The sequence below is a fragment of the Podarcis muralis genome, chromosome 9, assembly GCF_964188315.1.
Source record: "Podarcis muralis chromosome 9, rPodMur119.hap1.1, whole genome shotgun sequence".
Classification (NCBI taxonomy): Eukaryota; Metazoa; Chordata; class Lepidosauria; order Squamata; family Lacertidae; genus Podarcis; species Podarcis muralis.
The window spans coordinates 1,234,360-1,257,763 of NC_135663.1; the positions used below are offsets into that span (position 1 = coordinate 1,234,360).

A 23,404-nucleotide genomic window follows, 5' to 3' on the forward strand; every position below is an offset into this window, starting at 1 on the left:
GTCTCTCTTTGCATGGGTTTCTAAGGGGATAATTACCTCTTCCTTCGTGTTATTTCCCCCCAGGCTTCACAATTAATTAATTACCCATGGCTTAGAGGATTGATGGATAGGGCAGGGAGAATTCAGACACTCGCAAGTGGACGGTGCCCAGGGCCTCCCAAGCCACTTTGTGGGGAGCTGCCCCAATATTGCTCTCAACTCGGGGGGCTACTAGGCTTCAGTGGCAGCTCTTACCAGAATGTACCTGGAAGTGGAATGGAGCAGTTAATCTTGCAGGGCCAAACATAAGTGCTATTCCATGTTTCTTTCTTTCTTTCTTTCTTTCTTTCTTTCTTTCTTTCTTTCTTTCTTTCTTTCTTTCGGCAGCAGACTTCCCACGCTGTTGCTCCGTTTCTCTCTAAATTTTCAGCAATTTTAAATGTTTCTTAAAGCTTACTATTAGGCTCCCTTCCCTGCTTTGAATGGGAGGTGTCATTTGCAGGGCGCAGGTTCCTTCCAGACAAGAGTTAACTGCGACAGCATCATGGGAAATGTAGTCTGCGGTGAAAAAACCCAAACAAACCATCGTGACCTTTCCAATGAAACCCGAATGCCTAAGAAACCTTAAACATTGATACGAAATTTGCAAGTTGATTTTGATTTAATATTCGCATTCTGCTTTTCCAGTAACAAATGTTGCTCTCAGGATGGCTCCTGTTAACACCATTTGCATTGAAAAGTCAGCAAACATTGTGATTGCTATAATAATGATAATATCAGAAGCACAGTAGCATTTAAATAAAGCAGGGGAAAAGCAAATCGTTCGAGCTATTAATACAATTCAATACAAGCTCACGCTGATTCCCAGTTTGGGAATCTCACTTTGATCCCATCACCCTCTGGGCTGGTTTACACAATCATCTTATGTGTATGAGAAAGCATTTCCTATTCTGTATCATGCCAGGGTTTTATGCAGGAGAGGAAAGAAACCCTACCTGTCCTCAGGCTTGGCGAGAAAACACTTTTTGTAACTTGTTTTAACCCTGCCTTGTGTCAAGGAACTGAATCTGCCTTGGCTGAACCTGCCAGCGACTGCAGGTCATCAAGGCCAGGCCAAGTCGGGGCTGATGCCACCGGCAAATCTCTCCTGGTTGGGAAAGGCTTGTGTGGTTCTGTGCACGCCCTCCTTGTCTCTTCCCCCTTTCCCCCGTTTGGAGATCTTGCCCTCTTTGGCAGCCCTTCTGACGTTCTTCCCCGTTTTGCTTTCCAGGGCAAGGTGGCTCAGACGGCCTGCATGTCTGCCTGCAAGCACTTGGCCACTTCGCTGACCCAGCTGCTCTTGGAAGCCGAAGTCCGGCAGCTCTCGCTGGGAGCCTTGCAGCAGTTCAACCTGGACGTGGCGGAGTGTGAACGTAAGGCTTCTTCCGCGTGCCCGGGGGGGGGGGGGGCTGGGGGACGTGTGCCAGGAGATGGACAAGAGGGCTGGGGTTTGCTACAGGAGCGCCCAAAGCAGGCTCAGGCCATGCTGTGTGGTAATAATAATAATAATAATAATAATAATAATAATAATAATAATAATTTATTTATACCTCGCCTGTCTGCCTGGGTTTCCCCAGCCACTCTGGGTGGCTCCCAACAAAGTACTGAGAATACAATAAAACATCCCCATTCCTTCCCTGCCCTGCTGCCGGCCCCTTCACCCCAGGGACTGCCCCTGTCCCTTGTCCTTCTGAGGCTGCTGCTCCCCGTGGCCCAGTGGGAGAGTGCCTGCCTTGCAAGCAGAACGTCCTGGGTTCAATCCCCAAAGGCATTTCCTGGCAGGACTGAGAGGCTCCAGCCTCAAATCCTGGAGACCTGCTGCTGCCAGTCAGTGTTGACAGTACTCAGCAAGATGGGCCAGTGGTCTGATTCTGTATAAGGCCACTTCCTAGGTTCCCTTGCTCTGTCCCGTGTGCTGACCTGAGTGGGTTCCCAGCCTTTCTTGCCCCTGATGGGGCTTTTCCACCTGCCCCTGCGTCAGGCTGCCCTCTGTGCCTCGAGAAGAATGGGAATTTGCAGGGGGTATATTTCTCATTCTTGGCTGCAACAGAATTCCATTAACCTCAGCGGGGATTTTCTCCCCTTTACAACCTTTTTTTGTATTTTGTATTGTTGTTGTTTAGTCGTTCAGTCGTGTCCGCCTCTTCGTGACCCCCTGGACCAGAGCACGCCAGGCACGCCTGTCTTCCACTGCCTCCCGCAGTTTGGTCAGACTCATGCTGGTAGCTTCGAGAACCCTGTCCACCCATCTCGTCCTCTGTCGTCCCCTTCTCCTTGTGCCCTCCATCTTTCCCAACATCAGGGTCTTTTCCAGGGAGTCTTCTCTTCTCATGAGGTGGCCAAAGTACTGGAGCCTCAGCTTCAGGATCTGTCCTTCCAGTGAGCACTCAGGGCTGATTTCCTTCAGAATGGAGAGGTTGGATCTTCTTGCAGTCCATGGGACTCTCAAGAGTCTCCTCCAGCACCATAATTCAAAAGCATCAATTCTTCAGCAATCAGCCTTCTTTATGGTCCAGCTCTCACTTCCATACATCACTACTGGGAAAACCAGAGCTTGAACTATACGGACCTTTGTTGGCAAGGTGATGTCTCTGCTTTTTAAGATGCTGTCTAGGTTTGTCATGGCTGTGTTTTGTATTAGCATCTTGCATTTTTCTGTGGGGTCTCAGTCGCCTGCAGTGAAATGCAAGCAGCACCTAAGAAGCCTGCTATTCAAAATCCCAGGTCTCCAGCCTGCAAAAGTGGTGGAACCAGTCAGTCCGAGGTCTGTTCTGCAAAGGGAGCAGGGGAATCCCAGTCCATTGGATTGATAGTGGTGTTTCTTCGCCACTTTCCGTTCAAATGAAGCAACTTACAAACAATAAATAACCAGAACGGAACAGAACATCGCAAGTACAGCATCAATCATACAATTAACTACAATCATACAATTAACTACAATCATACAAGCTAGATGAGTGGATTTAAGGCCTTGACCTGTTCCTGGAGGGTGCCAGCTTGCGTGGTCGGGGCAGCTGACCCTCTCCCTCCAGGCCCCAAATGCCCCTTGGTCTGGGAAGAGGGAGAGCCAGTGTGGTGTAGTGGTTAAGAGCGGTAGTCTCGTAATCTGGTGAACCGGGTTCGCGTCTCCGCTCCTCCACCTGCAGCTGCTGGGTGACCTTGGGCCAGTCACACTTCTCTGAAGTCTCTCAGCCCCACTCACCTCACAGAGTGTTTATTGTGGTGGAGGAAGGGAAAGGAGATTGTTAGCCGCTTTGAGACTCCTTCGGGTAGTGATGAAGTGGGATATCAAATCCAAACTATTCTTCTTCTTCTGCCTGTCAGTTGCAGACTCTCTGAGAGAAGCAAATGCCGGCAAAAGGCTTTGCAGGCCCACTGCCCGCAAAACCCCTTCATTTCCTGGTGATCTTTGCTGACAGCATGACTGATAAGTCTCCTCCCGAGGGTCGCTGCTGATTTCCATGAGCGGGAAGGACTTTCCATGGTCCGTAGCTCATCTCGCACTTGCTGAGCCTTTGCTACTCACTTCCCTGCGCTGGACATCGAAATTAGACACTTGTGGTTTGTGCCCTGAAAGGGGAACAAATGAAAAACAATTTCCACCTCCCTTTCTTCCTTTCCTCATCTCCCCACCCACCCTATTTTTCTTTATTGAATTAGTGTGGTTTTTATTGTACCTTATGTGGAAAACTTTCAGTGAATATTGATTACGAAAAGAGGGAGAAGAAGGGAGGCTTGTTCTGCCCTGGAGGAGCTGGGAGCTTGCAAGGAGGCTGGGATGGGTGAGAGAGGAGCCCTGAGGAAATAAGCCAAAGCCCCAGTGCACAGCTTGCTTCTAGTCTTGGCCGTAAGATGGAGACAGGGAGAGAGACCCACTGGTCAGGCCCAGCTCCCCAGCCGCTGCTCTTCGTTTCCTGGGCGTCTCTCCGCAGGTGCTAACAGAGAGCCACCTTCATGGGTGAAAAGCCCATTCAGAATAAATTGCGGCACTTTGTGGGGAGACACTAGCGCAGATTGGAGTGTTCTCGGAGGCCCTGTCTCTGGCTTGTCTGGGGCTAGAGCCTCCTGCATTCCTACCTTGGGGATTTGCGGAGCAATTTCCGTGTCCTGTCTGAACGTAGCCGTGGAAGGAGGGGAGTCTCCCCATCCCTCCCAACCTGAAGAGCAGCCGCCTCGCCAAGGCGTTTCCATAATGGCCCCTTTCTTCTGTGCAACAATGTCCTCCTCCTCCTCCTTCTCCAGATCTGCTCCAAACTCTTTCGTTTCCCCTCCCAGTGATTACCTGCAGCTGTTGAGTAAAGTGCAGGCAGTCGCCCTGCTTGGTAAGATCTTGGCAGGAGTTTGGGGAAGGCGCACAGAGTCCAAGTGTTGCTCTCGAAGGTCAGGCGAGGTGACGGGGCGGCTGGGGCTGCCAGGCCCCTTCCTTTTCCATGGCTGGCCAGAGGTGCCTCTCACCTCTGCTCCGAGGCTGGCAGGCAGGAGGGCTCAACTGGATGCGTGAGGGAGGGAGGCAGAGAGAGACGCAGAGAGCTGGACGTTCCCAAACTTAGTTGCTTTCCAAGCTGAAAGCAGTAGTCAGACTATGCACTCTTTTGGTTTTCTTAATGCAGTTTCGGTCCACAAAGTGCACACACACAAAATAACAGATTCTATGTAATAATAATAATAATAATAATAATAATAATAATAATAATAATAATAATTTTTACTGTATTTTTGGTTTTTATGGAAGCCGCCCAGAGTGGCTGGGGAGGCCCAGCCAGATGGGCGGGGTATAAATAATAAATTATTATTATTATTATTATTATTATTATTATTATTATTATTATTATTATTATTAATTTTATACCCTGCCTATCTGGCTGAGTTTCCCCAGCCATTCTGGGCCAATCAAGTGTTATAAACAATACAGCACTAATATTAAAAAGTTCCCTGAACAAGGCTGCCTTCAGATGTCTTTTAAAGATAGGATAGCTGCTTATTTCCTTCACATCTGAAGGGAAGGAGTTCCACAGGGCGGGCGCCACTACCGAGAAGGCCCTCTGTCTGCATATAAAACGTACAACTCAGAGAAAACGTGCATTGGAAAAAATGTGGGTTTTGTGGGAAGAGTGTGCACAAAGGTCATACAGTTTACACGCAGGTGTGGCAGTGTATACATGTGCTCTTTTGGAAAGTCCTCCCAAAAAATGGGCTGGGAAGGGCCAGTGAGTGAGCAGTGGTGAAAGGCTCCCGGAAGGGGCTTGGGCTGGTTCTTCCGGGTCTAGCGGGCGCTTGCAAGGCACACGGTCCTTTGCTCTTCTAAGTGACTGACCTCTTTGTTCCCGTTGATAAGGGTGAGCGAGGGAGGGCGAGTTCTCCTGATCTTCCAGTTGTGGTGGGGGCAGTCAGAAGATGAACCCACCCAGGAGGTGGCAGTATCCCAGATGGATTAAGGCTGCCCTCTGTGCTTCCGGGAGAATGGGAATTTGCAGGGGGTATATTTCCCCCCTTTTCAGTGTGTAAAGTACAGGGACCTCTCTGTATATGTCTTGTTTCTGTTGTACAGCCAACGAAAGGAAAAAAACGTCCATTGCATATAATCAACCCATGTGGGTCTTTCTCCTTCTCTCCCCTCTCCCACCCCAGCTCTTCAGCTGTCTTGGGCTCTCTTTCGTTCTTCTCCTTTGTCCAAGGCTTAGCGGTTCCTATTCCTCCGTCCTGCTGCCTTTGGGAAAGTCCCCCTGTAACCCGCCCGGGGTGGGTGGCCCCTGCTTGCAGGCCTCGCGGAGACATCACTTCTTTGGCCTGAACACACATCTCCCAACCCTCTCGGCTGCCCCAGGGCTTTGTACCGGGGCCAGCTCCATTCTCGGTCCATGTTCTGCCCGAGGGGCCATGCTGTAGGGGGCTTGCTCTCTCGCTCCCGCTCGCTCCCACCCCCCTCTCGCCTTGCTGACATGGCACAGGGATCCGATGGTTTCCTGGGCAATCTCCCGCTGGGCCGTTGGGCTGCTCTGTGCTAATTGTCCTGACACCTGACTGAGGGGGCTCAATGGAAGAACTGGCTGTGCCCTCCTGGGCCGGGTGGTGGCTGGAATTAAACAGCAGGTTTTGCACACTTGTGCTCTGACATCCAACTGGCAAGCTGTGCTCCGAATATGACCTCTCTGGCTGTTCAAGTTGCTCGGAGAACTCTGTGCCGCAAGTGACTCCTAATAATAATAATAGACATCTGGTGCATCTTAAGAAAACCATCTCATCAGTCTGTGGCATCTTGAGGCTAGGAGGTTGATCTCCATATGATGCCATGTTGTTTTTGTTGTTTAGTCATTTAGTCGTGTCCGCCTCTTCGTGATCCCCTGGACCAGCGCACGCCAGGCACTCCTGTCTTCCACTCCCTCCCACGGTTTGGTCAAACTCATGCTGGTCTCTTCAAGAACACTGTCCAACCATCTCATCCTCTGCCGTCCCCTTCCTCTTGTGCCCTCCATCTTTCCCAACATCAGGGTCTTTTCCAGGGAATCTTCTCTTCTCATGAGGTGGCCAAAGTCTTGGAGCCTCAGCTTCAGGATCTGTCCTTCCAGTGAGCACTCAGGGCTGATTTCCTTCAGAATGGAGAGGTCTGATCTTCTTGCAGTCCATGGGACTCTCCAGAGTCTCCTCCAGCACCAGAATTCAAAAGCATCAATTCTTTGGTGATCAGCCTTCTTGATCTCACTTCCATACATCACTACTGGGAAAACCAGAGCTTGTATGCCATGTATGGAGTTGTAAATCAACCATGGCGCATGATGTCCATTCAGGGTGCAGGGGAGCCAAGGGATCTGCCTGGGACAGGGTCAGAACCTTGGTCCATCTAGCTCAGTATTGCAAGCACTGGCTGTTTTTTGAATAAAAGCCTAAGAACAAGTCTCCCTCTCGACCACACACCCAGCTTCCCAAGGCTTCATCTTCCATTCCTACCTTAGATTTTGTCTCGACGACAAATAAATATTAACAAGTAAGAAAATTCCAACATGGGAAAGATGGCCGTTAATTAATTTTCAATGTGCATCTTGAGCGATCAAGAACTCCTCAACCTGGGTAGGGGTTCTGCCGTCATTTGCCAGGAACCTCCCATGCTAAGTTTTGGGAGAGCCTAGAATATGCTGCCTCTTGAGTGACACCCTGCAACGAGTCCCTGGTGCCCAGTCTTCCTGGCCTTCCTGGGGGGTCCGGAGTGGCCTGCTGCATTGCTGAGGCTGGTCCAGCTACTCAGATCATCCAGTCCTCACTTGGGGCGCCCGTAAAGCAAAACACAGAGATGCACCTCTGCAACGTCGCTGCTACACAACGTCTTGTGTAGACCAGCTGCCTGAGAGGACCCAAGTTCTTGGACCAGCCTTGTGTGTTTCTCCAGCATCTCGGGTAGTGATGCTCTTCCTGAAGTCCTGGCCAGTTCCACCAACTAGTAGCATGTTAGGTGAACAGTTTAGGGAGATGAAATGTGAGTTCTCCTCTTGTGAGTTTCCTAGGAGGGAGATGCTTCTAGTTTACTCAAGGTAGGCAAGAGGAGGTGGGATAGCCTTGCTTAACCTTCAGTGTGTGAACTTAGCAAGGCAGCAAACAGATCTTCCGCATTCATACTGTGTTGTTTGTGATGTGGTGTTTAAACAATTCTGCACCACATTGTGGATTTAGACCTGAAGCTTTGAATCCAGGTGACACAGAAGAGAGAAGGATCTGAGGATCTTTCCCCTGACCCCTGTTGCCAGGAGCTGTTCGTCCAATGGCCGCCTTCTGAATAAATGGCTGTTTCATGCAATGGCAGCGGTGGTGGTTCTCCCCCACTTTCTGGTCCTTGTGCAATGATATGATATATCAGTTGGAGATGTTATTCTGTTCCAACGTAATTAATGGAGCAGCCTGGCTTATTTATTTTTGACAAATGTGCATAGATCACTGTGACAGGCATGAAATTAGAAAATTCCTTCAGTGCCCCCAAATATAAATAGCTTTCGGAACTGAAAAGGGTTTCACAGCTGAAGATTTTATTGTGTTGGGAGGAAAACTTTTTCCATTGACCCCCACCCACCCCCCGTCCTCTCCCTCCATTCCCCCAAATGCTTTTCTTCTTTGCAAATTGTTTGTCCATTCACAAAACAAATACTCTGGAGCCCAGTGAAGCTCATGGGAATAAATTTCAGGTCGAATTAGTACAGTTTCCTTGCTGTCAGGATGGTGGAATTAATGGTGTTTTGATGACACAAATTTTGAAGGGTGAACAAAAAGCTGGAAGGGAGGGAGACCTTGCTCCTTAGAAGTGCGGTCCTCCTCTCCCCCAGCCGCTGTTGTCTCCGCTGTCATCCGTCTGCCAATCTCCCTGTCCATGGTTAGTTAAAAGCGCTTTTTATCCTCTCTTCTTTCCCACAGAGTTTGCCAGATCCGGCCCAGTGCCTGGGTTCCAAGGGGACACACTGCAGTTGGCCTTCATCGACTTGAGACAAGTACGTCTTTGTGTTCTGGTGTTTTGTGCTCCTTTTAAGATGTGTGACTGAAGACCATCAGGTCTTAAGGGAAGGAGAAGGGGAAGGGAGGAGGGGGCGGGGTTGGCGGGCCGGAGACCTCTCCTTCCTCGCCGCCATCGCCAACGTCAACCCTCATGGATGTGGCCACCGGTCTCGTGGAGTTGCCTACGGCTCTCGTGCCGGCGGAAGCAGCGGGAGAGAGGTGGCGGACCGGTGCAAGGTGTCATCGATAGCCCTTGGGGCCATGGGTGGGTTGGGTTGGACTCTATCCAAGTGGAGGAAAGGTGGCCTTGGCCTGGGCCGCCTGGGCCCTGAACAGGTGCTGCTCCTGCTGGCCTGACTTTTGTCTTTGCACATAATGCCTAGCTGGAGGGATTTGCATTCCGCTGTGCGCAAGGAAGGGGTGTTTGTGTGTGTGCGTGCGCGTTTCGTTGGTGCGTCCTGGGGGAGGTGAATGTTCTTTCTCACAGGCGCTGCCTCCAGCCCCAAACTGTGCCGCTTCTGTTCCCGCTTCCGCCGGTGGCCAGAGGCTCCGCCCATTAGTGGGACCTCATTGTGGCAGCTTCGCCGATTGTGGTGGGCCATAGGGTGCCCCTGGGCTTTGGCAAGCGCAGATGCGGAGGAAAGAGGCCATTTTCCAGCAAAGTCATTTGTTACGGAGCGGGGGCGACACCCCGGTCTGGGGGGGGGGGCGTGGGTGGTGGTGGCGGGGGCCTCGCTTCTGTCATCTGTTGGCAGTGAAGATGGATGGTGGTGGAGGAGAAAGTCTGAATGAAGTGAGATGCAATGACTGATGCCCTTTTTTCATCAAAACAATCTTTGTCCATTAAAAGACACCCCGCTTTGTCTCAGCTGCCACGATGATGCAGTGCCGTTTGTTTCCGAGGCTGACATGGGCTTACATTCCCAGTGGCATTCTCTGGACCATGGGGTGTTTCTGTAGCCTCCATCGGCTCTGCTCTCTTCCCAACCCTCCCTCCTTCCCTCCCCACAATCCCCTTCCCTGCCAAGTCGGCTTTCAGCCTCTCTACGCCCCGAGGGATCAGGCCATCCCACAACACCTTCCATCCTGGGATGTGCCGTGGTGCGGACTCATTTCCCCGCCGGAAGTTGCTGTTTTGCCTCGTTTGCAGACTCTCCACAAAGTGATCCCAAATGCTGTGGAAGAAAGAGAAGACCCCAGATTTGAGGCCGAACGTAAAAGCTGAGATTGCTCTGGTGACTTTGACCAGAAAGTTCTTCCTAATGTTTAGTCAGAATCTTCAAATGGCAAGGAAGGAGGTTATGACGATGTCAGGAAGTACTTTCTGACTCTAAAGGTGGTGGACTCTCCTTCCTTGGAGGTTTTCAAGCAGAGGCTGAATGGCCATCTGTAAAGAGATTCTTGAGCTGCATTCCAGCGGTTGGGACAAGAGGACCCTGGGAGCTGCCTTCCTGTTCTATGATTCTGTGACTGCTCTGAACTTGGAGCATGAGCAGTGAGATGCTTCAAGGAAGGTTCTGAGCAGGGCAGGAGAGACTCCTGTGATGTTCCACTGGGATCATAGTCAGCCCACTGTCTTGGAACAACGCAGTTCCATTCTCAGACTAAACCACCAGTGTTTCCAAGCGCTGCTCTGGTTTCGGTGTTCCGTTGTGCCAGAAGCAGCTTAGTCCTGCTGGCCACATGACCCGGAAAAACTGTCTGCGGACAAACGCCGGCTCCCTCGGCCTGTAAAGCGAGATGAGCACCGCAACCCCAGAGTCATCTGTGACTGGACTTAACTGTCAGGGGTCCTTTACCTTTTACCCGTCTCTCTGTGTAACCCTTTTGGAAAACTGCTCACACATGGGCACCTGCAGTCAGGATTTCAATGGTTTGGTTCTCAGGACCCCTCCTCGTGGCCTTGGTGTGCTTGCTCCTTCTCGTTGGCTCTGCAGCCCACCCTGTGTCACAATTTGCTCAGGGGAGGTCCTCCCGTTCTATACAAACCACTCTCCTTGCTCTCCAAAGGTGTCCGGTCTGACCCAGCCACCTTTGAGCAACAGGATGCCCTGCCTGCAGCCCCCTGCCCTAGGCACAGTGGCAAGGCAGCAGTCACAAAAAGCAAAGTCGCAAGAAGCCAAATTACAGGGAACCAGGCAGAGGGCCTTCTTGGTAGTGGCACCTGCCCTGTGGAACGCCCTCCCACCAGATGTCAAAGAGAACAACAACTTTTAGAAGACACCTGAAGGCAGCCCTGTTTAGGGAAGATTTTAATGTTTGATGCATTACTGTATTTTAATATTTTGTTGGAAGCCTCCCAGAGTGGCTGGGGAAGCCCAGCCAGATGGGCGGGGTATTAATAATAATAATAATAATAATAATAATAATAATAATAATAATAATAATTATTTATTGTTATTGTTATTATTATTATTAAAGAGGTAGAAAACTACAGGCTTCTGAATCGCTGCCTGGATCCCCTGCGTCTCCAGAGGACAGCAGCCTAGGTCTGCTCCAGAATTGGAGATGATGCTGTGTGGTCCAAAATGCCAAGGAGCTGATTTGCTTATAAGAAAAGGAGGTCAATATACGTAACACAAAAGTGTTGCTTTCCCCCTCCTTCCCACTACACCCCGCTTAAACCGTATTCACAGCGACATATTTCAAGTCCAGATGCTTTGGGCTGCTAGGAATGGGAGTCCACAACGTTTGGGAGGAAGGGCAGGGTATAAGTTCAATTGACAATAACAGTGTTTTGAAAACCGCTTAGAGATTTTGATGTCTTGCAGGTATTAGAGCCCTGTTAAATATGGTTTTGCGGGGGGAGGGGATGAAAAGGAGCAGCCCCCTTCACCATTCCCCACAGGGGGCTTGCCAGCCCCTCTGTTGCCCCAAGGACACCCAGGGACGGGGTCTCTAGCGGTCGCTTTCAAGATGCTGTCTGCATTTATTCTGTGCCATTTTTGTTCTGCAAAAGGGGCCTCAGCGAGGCTGATGGCTGGAATATTTTGGCACAGCCAGGAAAGAAACTGCAGTTACATTTACTGGTATGGCTGCGTTCGCCCAGGCTACGATTATTTAATACTCGAGTCAATCGCAGCCAGTTTTAATACAGTGTCAGATTCCAGCCTTTGAGTAAGTCGGCTGGATCCTGCGAGAGCTTCTGCTGCATCAAGGCGATTTAGCTTCAGAGCTGCAACTTGACTCTGAATTGCTCTTCATGTTTTTAGCATGTGAGCTGCGCTTTCCCCACGGGGAGGGCGAGTCTTCAGCCCCGTTGCTTCTGCTCCGGAACATTTGCCCAGGTGCCGTTGGTTCCCTTCCCAGGCCTTCAGCCAGTAGGGGGTGCTGTGGGAGTATCAACCAGCAGCCCCCCTCTTTTTGCAAGGAAGAGGGTATATGCGACCTGCCGCCGGTCCAACTTGGCCTCGCAGCCAAAGGAGCTCAAGTTCCAGGTCTGAAAAATCACCCCCCCCTTCTTAATACCAAGTGCACGTTTTGAATTAAAACTGTCGGAGCTGTTGATTTGCTTATATTGAGGGGTTCGTGCAAAGTATTTGCACAATCGGATCCACAGCCATAGGAACATTTCAACACTGGGCAAATGGCTCAGCAGGCAACCCCAGGAAACCTGTATCTGTTTGCCGAGCCGACGAGCCTTGGTGTGTGTATCTCTGTGTGTGTGTGTGTGTGTGTGTGTGTGTGAGAGAGAGAGAGAGAGAGAGAGAGAGAGAGAGAGAGGAGAGTGGCACAGGCAGGTGTCAAGTTTTCTCGTGTCCCAGGAAAGTAAACCAAGCAGCAGCAGCAGTAGCAAAGCCCTTAGTTAAGAAACCCAGTTGGCACCCTCCCTCAGCAGACCAGATGGCAATGGCCAAGAAGTGGACTTTTGTGTGTGTGTGTTCTATTTGGGGTCCCTCCACTTTGGAGAAGTGGTGGCTTTTGCCAATGGCTTGGCCATTTCCAAGAGGACTGATGAATGGACTTCTAATTAATTCAGATTTAATGGATATAGGGAGGACTTGCTTCCCAGGAGACATTTTGAATTGTTTTAACAACTGGAGCATACATAGAGAAGCCATTTCAAATCCAGTTCAGGCACAGACCTCCACTCAAAAGGCAGGTCCTCAGTGGGCTCTGAAGAGACTCTGATAATGGTGCCTGATTGATATACAAGAGAAGAGCAGAAGGTCCAAGGGGCAGGAGGAGCCACCACACAAAAGACCCTGTTCCTGCATCCTCCTGTTGAGGTGGTAGTTGCGGGAGGTCCTGCAGCAGATCATGTACAAACACTTGATTGATATATTCATGGATCCACCTAGATCCCATTTTTCCACCCCAAAGTGGGGTCTCTGAGCAACCAGCAAATTAAAACAGAACAAAAAAATCACTGAAAACAACAATAGAAGCTGAGGACACCATAATTTAATGGGAAAGAAGTTGGTGTTAATCTCTTTCTCTTTTCTGAAGCATAACACAAGGTAAATCTGGAGGAGGAATCTGGAATGGGGGACCTTGCACAGAAATGAGCCCCTGCCCCTAGCCATTGTTTCATGAGAGTAGTCCTCATGGTTCAGGAGTGGGGATGGGGTGGAGTCAGATGAGTCAGGTGGCCCTGCGGAAGTTCAGGATAAAATTTCTCTGCCCTGCTTGGGTCGCTGAACCCGGTGCTGAATATTACAGCCACTTTCATTTCTCCTCTTAACCAGAAAAAAAACTAAATCTTGGAAGCTAGTCGCATTATGCGAAACGGATCCAGATGTGTTTAATTTACATGCAGTTATTCTGGCTGCTGATTTGGATTTCCTTGGTTCAGAATTTGGTTTTTGTTTTTTAGAAATGTATATCTTCTGGCTCAGAGCCTGCATACGGGCTTCATCACACCTCTTACTCTTGCAAGCACACCTGACTTGTGGAGAAGCGACCCAGCTGTGGCCTTGTGCCTCATCTTGAGCATTGGGGGGGGGGGGGGAGGAGCAGCATCAAAACAGGCAGACCCTGGAGCCGAAACCCAGGACCCCTCCCAGCCCCGGTGGTGCGAGCGAGAGAGTGCCAAGGGCTCCCTTTCAGCGGGTCTGGCCTCCCTCATTAATGGGGCTGCTCTTGAGAATGTGCAGCCCCACATCCTGACGGGAGTTTGGGCGGCTGTGCCGCGCGATGCTCTTGGGTCAGAGCTGTAACCCGAGGAAGGTAAAAAGAGACCCGGCCGGCCAGCTCCTTCCCTGGCACAGCAGCCGGAGCCATGGTGAATTTTTCATCAGGTCCTCTCAGGGCGAGGAGGTGGTGTCTGTTACCCAAGAAGGGGCGTGTGTCTCTCGAATGTGTCGCCTGGCTCGGAGGGATGCTGCTGCCAGGGACGGAGGAGGAATCCTTTTGGAAAGGTGTGCAAGAGGCCCAGGCTGCGGCCCACGAAATGTGTGTGTGTGTTTAGGGGCCAAAAAAACGAAGAAGGGGTGTCATAGGATTGTGGAGCTGGAAGGCATCTTCTTCTGCCTGAATTCGAAAACACCACATTCCTCGCCTTGTTTCTCTTTTTTTCCCCCTTCAATTTTTTTTATTGATTTTCCAATTTTTAAAAAACAAACAAACAAACATAAATCTCAACCGTATTTAAACCAAACTTAGTAACATTGTTAAGTGACTTCCTCGTATCCCCCTGGTTGAATTTCAGTGGATATCATTCTAACGGTTTTCCAAAACCAATATTCTTATAAAATTAACTTAATCACTTAACATCTTTCTTTCTTTCAAATTCAGCATTAAACATATTAATTCATCACATTACCTATTTCAATCCTAAGCCTATCTGTTTTTTGCAAGCATCTCCAATTAACTTAACTTAACATATTTAACTAAATAATCTTTAAATTTCGTCCTTTCTTCCTGATACTCCTCCTCCTTCTGGTCGCGGACTCTTCCGGTCAGATCAGCCAGCTCCGAAAAATCCACCATTTTCACCTGCCAGCCTCGCCTCGTTTCTCTTGACATCCTCTTTCCTTTTGCTTCCTGGCTTTCCTTCCTTCCATCTTTGGTCCCACCTGCAGCCATCCTTCGAAGTGTTGTGTTGAACTGTGGAGCCCCACACTGAAGACAAGGCTCCCCCCGGGGTCTTTCTGGGACCCCCTAGGCCAGGGGTTCCCAAAGTGGGCAGTGGGGTGACACACCTGGGTGTGGGGGGCACTAGGAGCCAAGGGGGTGGCAAACGTGGTGCTGGCAGTGTAACAGACTACCAGACTTTGAAAAGCTGCTCTCGCTGGATCAAGATTGTGAATTTTGTAGAATTAATTCAACCACATAGTTTTAACTGAGTTTTGAATGTATGTACAGTTCGAAAGAGCGAGGCTCCCTGATGGCAATTGCATCCGACAGCCGAGCACACCCCTCACTGGGCAAGGCAGCTTCTTGGGGATTGTGTTTCTCCTGCATCTGATCGCCCCTGGTTTTTACCTGAGTCAGCACATCAGATCTGATCCCTCTTTACTCCAGGGGCGAGATCAGGGAGCTTAAGGTTTTGAGGGTGGCTTGGCAGGACCAGCCCAAGATGCTTTGCTGCCTGAGGCAAAGGACGGGATTTACTCCCCCATCCCGCCCACCCCCAGTATCCCATGCGCATGGGCAGAGCTGGGCAGCCTGGCGGCTGAGCTCCCTCCGCTGCTGGTTGTGGGGCGCTGTGTCCGCCACCTCACCCGAGGGCAGCGAGGTCGCTGAGGGGACGCGAGGCAGGTTGCTCAGTTCACACAGGACTGTCCCCAAACGCCTGCTTCCTACAGACGCACACAGCCTCACTCTGTCTAACGGCAGGGCCGGCCCCATGGCTTAGGCTGTTTCTCAGGACCACACTAGATGAGCCAGTGCAGCCAAGCTGCGTCTGCCCAATTCACATGCAACACAGCAGTGGGGCGGCCTATTCTTTTCCCACTTGTAATGATTTAGGAAGAAAAGAAAACGAATGCAAAAAGCAACGTCTACAAATTTGAGTAAGAAATAAAACAAGACCATTCATCGGCAGCATTCATTATCTGATGAAATCTGGAACCTCCATGAATTGCATCAGTTTATTCATTCATTTCTGCTAAATAAAGACATTTAAATAGCCAGGAAAAGGGAGATCTCCAGAATTTTTTTGTTTTGCAGAATTCATTAAATCCACTAGGAGGGAAAGCATAAAATGTTAGGCACACCATCTTCCAGTACGCACGGAGCCTCACTCTTTTATTTTTAAGAAATCATTTTTATTTAGTTTTACACAGTGCTTTTTCCTGGGGGGGGGGTGCAGGGGTACGCATACCCCCAAACATTTTGTGAATCTAAGTTTGGACTAATTTAGGGGAAGTATTTCAATAGGAGTGGGGAAATGAGAGTACCCCTAAATATTTTTTTAGAAACCCCCCCACTAATTTTACAAATACAAAGTTATAAAAATCCAAAAAATATAACTGTATACAGTGGTACCTCGGGTTACATACGCTTCAGGTTACAGATGCTTCAGGTTACAGACTCCGCTAACCCAGAAATATTACTTCAGGTTAAGAACTTTGCTTCAGGATGAGAACAGAAATTGCGCTGTGACTTCGCAGCGGCAGCAGGAGGCCCCATTAGCTAAGGTGGTACCTCAGGTGAAGAACAGTTTCAGGTTAAAAATGGACCTCCAGAACAAATTAAGTTCTTAACCTGAGGTACCGCTGTACAGAGATTCCTCCAAATTTCAGGACTTCCGCCCACCCCCTCCATGGGGTGCCATTTTGAACATTTACAACTGCATATTCTTCTATACTCTAACTTTTATATCAATCCATGTTGTCCGTGTTATTTGTTACACTCCAAGTGAAATCAACATCCTGCCCATGTTTTCATCTGCTTGCAGAGGTCTCCTCACTCGCGGCATGCCTGCATCTCTGCCCATGTGCAGCGTGGAAGGGGGATACTGTGGTACCTCTAGTTACGAACTTAATTCATTCCGGAGGTCCGTTCTTAACCTGAAACTGTTCTTAACTTGAAGCACCACTTTAGCTAATGGGGCCTCTTGCTGCTGCTGCGCCGCTGGCACACGATTTCTGTTGTCATCCTGGGGCAAAGTTCTCAACTCGAGGTAACTCTTCCAGGTTAGCGGAGTTTGTAACCTGAAGCCTTTGTAACCTGAGGCGTTTGTAACTCGAGGTACCACTGTACAGGGGAAAGCAACAAAGCCTGGTCAGCTTTGCCGTTATAGGATCCTGTCTGCGGCTGTGAAAGACCCAAAGCAACCCTGAGTGGAGCCCTAGCAACTCAGCTGCTGCCCTCTCCCCTTTGGCGGGGTGGATGAAGGAGCCGAGCAGGGGATAGACGCTGCAGGAAGGGCAAGGACAGGGCAGCACACACCTCTGATTTTTTGGAGTAGCTCAACTCACCCAATGTGCACTGTGTGCAGTTTCCATGCGTGAAAGTGGTGAGTTTCACATGAGCGGCCCCTTCTCTCCCACTCCCAAGCTCTCTGTGGCTTTGCAAGTGCGTTGCTGAGGGGAACGGCCCTGTCCCCATCTAACACCCCCACCCCAGCAGCCGGCGGGTGGGCTCCCCGTTTCACTCAGTTGCTCTCTGCTTCTCTTGAAGGTCCTCTGCGTAGGGCCACAGTGGGTGCTGAGGGTGGGGAGAAGCGCACCCCTCCCTGTTGGGCTGCCATGGACACCTGCAGCCTCAGGACCAGCTGGGAGGGAGAGCAGCATTAGGAGGCAGCAGCTGAGATGGTCCAAGCAGCGTTGGAGTGGAGGCGGTGGGTTGAGTTGAGTCAGGCGCCTGCCACAGAGCAGATGGCAATAAGTATCCAAACAAACCCCTGTGCTGCAAAGAGAACATCAGCAATGTCCAGGCAACACGATGACCATATACATACGTAATAGACAATCTTTATAGAATTCCTTCAAACAGTAACAAGCTCAAAATGAAATCTCCAGTCTCAAAGTCTCTGAAAATCTTTAAATGAAGCGAGGTACCAAACTTTGTACGATGAAAGACAAGCTGTGAAGCTTTGTGTATTCAGCAAATATAATGTCCCAGCACTGAACAGTAATTCCGGATATTGACAACTGTTTCGTAGAATTCTTCGTCAGCGTGGTGGGAGGATATAGAATTGCTTCATAAACTGAAAATAAAAGTTTACAGATGATGACCTGCATGACAAGTTTGGTACCTCGCTTCATTTAAAGATTTTCATGTTGCCTAAACATTGTTGGCAGAGCAGATGGCGGCAGAGAGAGGGACAACTTTTTTTTTTTTAAAGGAATATTTATTAAGGTTTTACAAAAAACATAGGTTTCGGGATAGAGAAAATTAAAACAAAAATTAACAAACTAAAAAGCACACATAGAAAAAAAGAAGAAAAAAGATACAAAATGCAAAAAACAAATAGCTAGAAAGAATTTTTTTAAAAATAAATCCATTTTTCAATATCTTTAGGCTCGTTTACTTATTTCCTTGACCTCCTCGCACCTCCCCTTTTTGTATTCCCGTATAGAAAATCATTTCAGCAAATCCTTACCCCCTTTCATTTATCTTTACTCTATATCTTAACCTATTATAACTATATATTTTCATCCATTTATCAATCCATATTTGCATATTCTTGTTAACCTTATTACCAATACCACTTATTTTCAATCCAACATCATTTTAACATTCATTAATTTTACAGTATTTCTGCAAATAGTCTTTAAATTTCTTCCAATCTTCTTCCACCAACTCTTCTCCCTGGTCTCGGAGAGGGACAACTGAGGAACCAGCAGGCTGAGCCTGAAGTGATACCCCGAGACCAAAGGCAGAGGAGCTTTTCTGCAGGTGGGATGCTGCTCCTGTCCTGTAAGCCTCCCTGGGCCCTGGTGGCGAAGGGCAGGTCGGAGTTTAACAACATTTGAGATGTTGATGATGATGGAGATAACCCTCAGGTCCTTGCAGTTGCATCAGGGATGAGGACCTCCCATCAAGCCCCTTGCTCAACTTTTGATTTTGTCAGCTTGTGTCTCCGTGATATCATTTTAACATGAAAGGTGATGGGCTGCTTGTTCCCTGCTGTTAGGCTGGTGTGCTCTTGCTCTTTCCTCCGAACCCTTTTCCTGCCCTTCGTGCTTGACTCGTTCATTCATTCATTCATTCATTCAGTATGCTACCCTTCAGCTACAGAGCTCAGGGCAGTTTCAAAACACAAAATGCATAATAAAATGAGATAATAACCCCTTCCCCACACCCCATCCCACAAACCCATTTAAAAGGGTATAGGATTGCTCCCAACCTTGTCTTGGAAGCAGAGTTTAATTTTTCAACTTCCAAATTCCAAACATGAGGGGTGCTAAAAAGTTGTAACATGACTTGACTTGGGAAATCAAAAGATACTTTGGTCAAATTAATATAATTTAGTTTTGATTGGTAAGTAAAATGTGTGTAAAATTGCATTGAAATCGTTTAAAAGGATTGCCAATGACTTGCATATATTATATATATTATATATGGTTATTCTTATTTATTTAGCATTACCTGACATTTCCAGAAGGTAAAATTAACATTCCTTGGTTTTCTGAAAGCAGTTCATGTGCCTCTCCATCAAACGTAGACGTACCAAGCTAAATGTTGTCCCATCACAAAAAAGCAGATTTTGATTCCCCACACCAAAAACATATTTTAAGCCCCTCACTGAAGATATATGTGAAAATTAAGTTTTGCTCCCTAAAATGGTGTGTCCTCCTGGCTATGGCCTTCCATGTTGGTGCTCTATATCGGATGGGGTGGTATTGGCTGTCATTCTTTCATTCTCTGAGCCAAATCCTTAGAGGAAGATTGACATAGTGCTTGAGGACCAGACCACGGGTCGCCCAGGGTGGCTGGGGAAGCCCTGCCAGATGATCGGGGTATAAATAATAAATTATTATTATTATTATTAGTACTACTACTACTACTACTACTACATGTTCTGAAAAATGGTGCCGTTCAACTGAGTTGCAAAGAAGGCTACCTATGCAAAGCGTGTGGATATTCGAAGGGTCTCCAGCAAACCCTCTCACCAGCTTTCTCCTGGATCTGACATTTATTTATTTATCTATCATCTATCTATCTATCTATCTATCTATCTATCTATCTATCTATCTTTTATTTATTTATTTATTTATTTGCCGGATGCCTCAGCTGCTCAGCTGACTCGTGGCATAATGCAATTTTTCCATTCCTTGGTCCACACTGTGCGTGGGCGCCCACATGCATAAGTCCAGGCGGGCAAAAGCCACTGCCTGCATGCGCTGCCTTTGAGCTTCCAAAGGTCTCTGGCTTGCCGCAGTGGGGGTGCCAGATGTTGGCTTCGAAGGTGGGCTCTCGGGCCTGATCCTGACCAAGCAGCTCTTTTGCCCTCGCCACAAGAGCCGCTTTGAATTCACCTTGTGCTGATCTCCACTGCAAGGTGCACCTGGGTCTACTTGTCGTGGGCAAACATGCGCCCACCCTCTGCCCATGCCCACCCAGCGACAAGGTGCCCACTTGGTGTCCTTTGCCATTCTTCCGGTTTAGCATAGGAGTGCTGAGCACCAGGTCACAGAAAGCCACGCTCTGGAGACGCCTTGGGCTGAGTTTATGCTGCCACGAATTCCTCCTCGTAAGGGCAGCCTGACAAGGCGGGTTTTACATGGGAATCAGCGGCATGTAAATTTCCAGAGGCCGGCATGCGCTGGGGTGGCTCCTTCCGCAGGCAGCTTTGGAGAGGGCCATTTGTCAGGTGGGTGCTTTGCAGTTCCAGGGAAACGTCTCTGCTCACCTTAAAAGCTCCTGTGTGTTTTATGGGAGGTTCGCTGTTTAAGGCTGTGATTTAGTTCTGGGCAACCTTTGTTTTTTTAACATGAATTGTTACTTTGAACTCTGCTTGGCCTTTCAGTTTTGCTGACAGAAATTTACTCCGCAGATGTAAAAAAAATTAAGTAGGTAAGGTCACTGGGAGTTGAAGCAAGCCGCTTGTGTGTGTGTTTGAGAATGAAGTTATAATTAACCCACTGGTAGTGGAAGTGTTAGCCTGAACCCTGCCTGGTCCCTTGGCACTCTGGCTGAACCTACCTCTCCTGAGCGTGGCACGACCCCAAACAGGTGGAAATCAGAGGCTGAAATCTGGGACCAATTTCACACGGAGAAAGGAGCTTACTGGCCGCTTAGAGCAGATTAGCTCTCCGTGCCAGCGAGGAGAGGAATTTAATTGAGCAGTGCTAATCGGCAAATACAAAGTGGCCTTTGGCTCGTGCCATCCAGCGATACGAGGCACAGCAATTTGTTAAAAGCCGCAGAGAAAATTACTCCCCTTGACCAGTTGCGGAATTGATTTCCGACGTCGGCACCGACGGGAGAGGAGGAGAGGGGAGGTTCTTGCGGTGGCCCAATAAGATTATGGAGAGCCGAAAATAGCACTTAATCTCCCTGTGGTTTGGATGCAGCTGTAATTACTCCACGAGGGCTGCGAGGTGTTGCCTGAACTCCACACTTCCTGCAGACGTGCGGGTTGAACTTTGCTGAATCTTGGTGAAATCCCACTTGGTGGAAGTCAGCGAGGCGACAGCTGAGAAATGGGTTTCAGGGGCATCTTGGGTGGGGTTCAGGGTGCAACACTCTACCCTCACTAAAAAGCGACTCTCTCTTTTTTGGCTTTTTTTTAAAAAGACACCTCCTTGTAAAAGGTTAGGGAAACGTTCACGAGGGGGGAGCAGGAGCCAGAGTAACTGCGCCAATACTTTCTCAACCCAGTCCAGCCACGTATCACCAGCTAGACTTTTGGGAGGCGGACCCAAAGGCCCTGCCCATCGGGAGCAAAGGAACATGGAAATGTAAGGTGCTCCACCTTCTACCGAGTCAGACCCCTGTTCCATTTAACTCAGTATCGCCTACACTGACTGGCAGCAGCGGTTCTTCAGGTTAGCCCTGCTGGGAATCAAACTTGGGACTGCCTGCATGCAAACCATGCGCTCTGCCAGTGAACTAGTGCCCTTCCTCTGAATGCACAGTTGCTGTGGTTGGTTCCTTCTGCATTATTCCCATTTGGATGTACCTTCAGACCCACATTCAGCTGCAGTTAGCTCCCCCATTCTAGGATTTCATCATCTCACAAGGTTTATTGGAACGGCACTGTTTTTAGATGCTCCCATGAAGCAGCTGTGCATGAGAGGAGACTTACACACCAGCAGCCCTCCCTTGCGCTGCACGCTCCATGGGGAGGCAGCCCGTGCCTTTGGTTCCCTTTACTATCCTCACACAAGCATCGTGAGTCATTTTATTTGGTATGCCGCCTTTCCATTGTTCTAGCCACGCTTACAAACTTGAAAAAAAGCAATTACAAACATAACAAGAGTAGTCCTGAACAATAAATACGGCATCAAACAATTTCCTCATAAATCATAACAAGAACTAAAATAAAGATACAAACAGTATCAAAAACAGCAACAAGCCCAAGAGTCTCTTCTGGAGCCTCAACTTTTGTAGCTGGAGTCAGTCTTGGCCTCTCAGGCCAGCAAGGCAGGGAGCAGGTCTTCCGGGACTCACAGCCAAGATGGTCTCTCATCCGCTGTCCAGGTGCCAGAGTGAGCCATGTGCCGCCACGTTGTGCGTGATCCTTACAGGGACCGGGCAGAGCCCTGTGCTGCTGGTGGCACAGCCTTGGCAGCCGGCACAGCTGCATCCTGTACCAGTTGGCTTTTTGACAGACAACCAGTGATTTGAGAGATGCAGCGCAAGGTCAGACTTGTACAGGCGGAAGCTCTAAAGGCAAAGTGACGGGATGCCGTCCTCAAGGGTTGAGACAGGTTCCTCTGTATCTCTGCCCAGTGTGATCATTGCAGCAGCTCAGTGAGCTCAAATAGGTTCAGCAAAATAAGCTCCCCACCACAGACACCTATTATAGAATCACAGAATGGCAGAGTTGGGAGAGGCCATGAGAGTCATCCAGGACAGATGTCCATCTGAGCTCTGCTTAAAAACCTCCGAGGAAGGAGAGTCCGCCAGCTTCCAAGGGAGTCCACTCCATTCCATAGCGAAAGTATCATGTCTGAACCTCTGTCTTGCGTGTCTAGAGGTTGGATGGCCATCTGTCATGGATGCTTTCGTTGAGATTCCTGCATTGCGGGGGGTTGGACTAGATGACCCTGGAGATCCCTTCTTCAAACTCTTAAGATTCTGTGCTTCCAGGCACAGAATTCTGCCCGCTGTGCTGTCTTGGCCATTGTACTGAAGCCAGGAAGCGTCCCCTTAAATCCACTATCCCTGTGGAATTGTGCAGGTCTGTAAGTGGAGCAGGGTGCATTGGGATTAATTTTTCTTGGTCTAGGTGTAATCCTGAACTTGCCTCTATCACGCTCGGATCCCTGATTAATAGAGAGAAGCCCCTTTGAGTTGTTTTCTGGCTTGTATAGGGTACCTTTCAGCTAGTGGCAAATCTCCTTGCCTCGCCCACTGCCAGGGACCTTAGAGTGAAGCAGAGCAGTAAGGTAAAGGTAAAGGGACCCCTGACCATTAGATCCAGTCGTGACCGACTCTGGGGTTGTGACGCTCATCTCGCTTTATTGGCCGAGGGAGCTGGCGTACAGCTTCCGGGTCATGTGGCCAGCAGGACTAAGCCACTTCTGGCGAACCAGAGCAGCGCACGGAAACGCCGTTTACCTTTCTGCCAGAGTGGTACCTATTGATCTACTTGCACTTTGATGTGCTTTCGAACTGCTAAGTTGGCAGGAGCAGGGACTGAGCAACGGGAGCTCACCCCATCATTGTGGGGATTCGAACTGCCGACCTTCTGATCGGCAAGCCCTAGGCTCTGTGGTTTAACCCACACCGCCACCCGCATCCCTTTTTGAAGCAGAGCAGTAGGAATCTCAAATACCTATGACTTCTGGCCAGCCACAGGCTCAACAGCAGCAGCAGTGCTCCCCATACCTCTGAGACCACCTGAAACAAC

At 49.2% G+C, this 23,404-nt stretch overlaps 1 protein-coding gene across 7 annotated transcripts in view; it reads left to right on the plus strand.

The window, feature by feature from the left end:
• Nucleotides 1-23,404, plus strand: part of EXOC6B (exocyst complex component 6B) — a 214,287-nt gene that overhangs the window by 156,255 nt on the left and 34,628 nt on the right. For 5 of the 7 annotated variants that reach the window (XM_077933686.1, XM_077933685.1, XM_028744537.2 and 2 more), the window contains 2 exons: nucleotides 1,250-1,391; nucleotides 8,413-8,486. In XM_077933686.1, coding sequence (XP_077789812.1) covers nucleotides 1,250-1,391; nucleotides 8,413-8,486 — 216 coding nt within the window. The remainder of the gene's footprint in view (nucleotides 1-1,249; nucleotides 1,392-8,412; nucleotides 8,487-23,404) is intronic. The other 2 variants (XM_077933690.1, XM_077933687.1) reach the window with 1 other exon arrangement.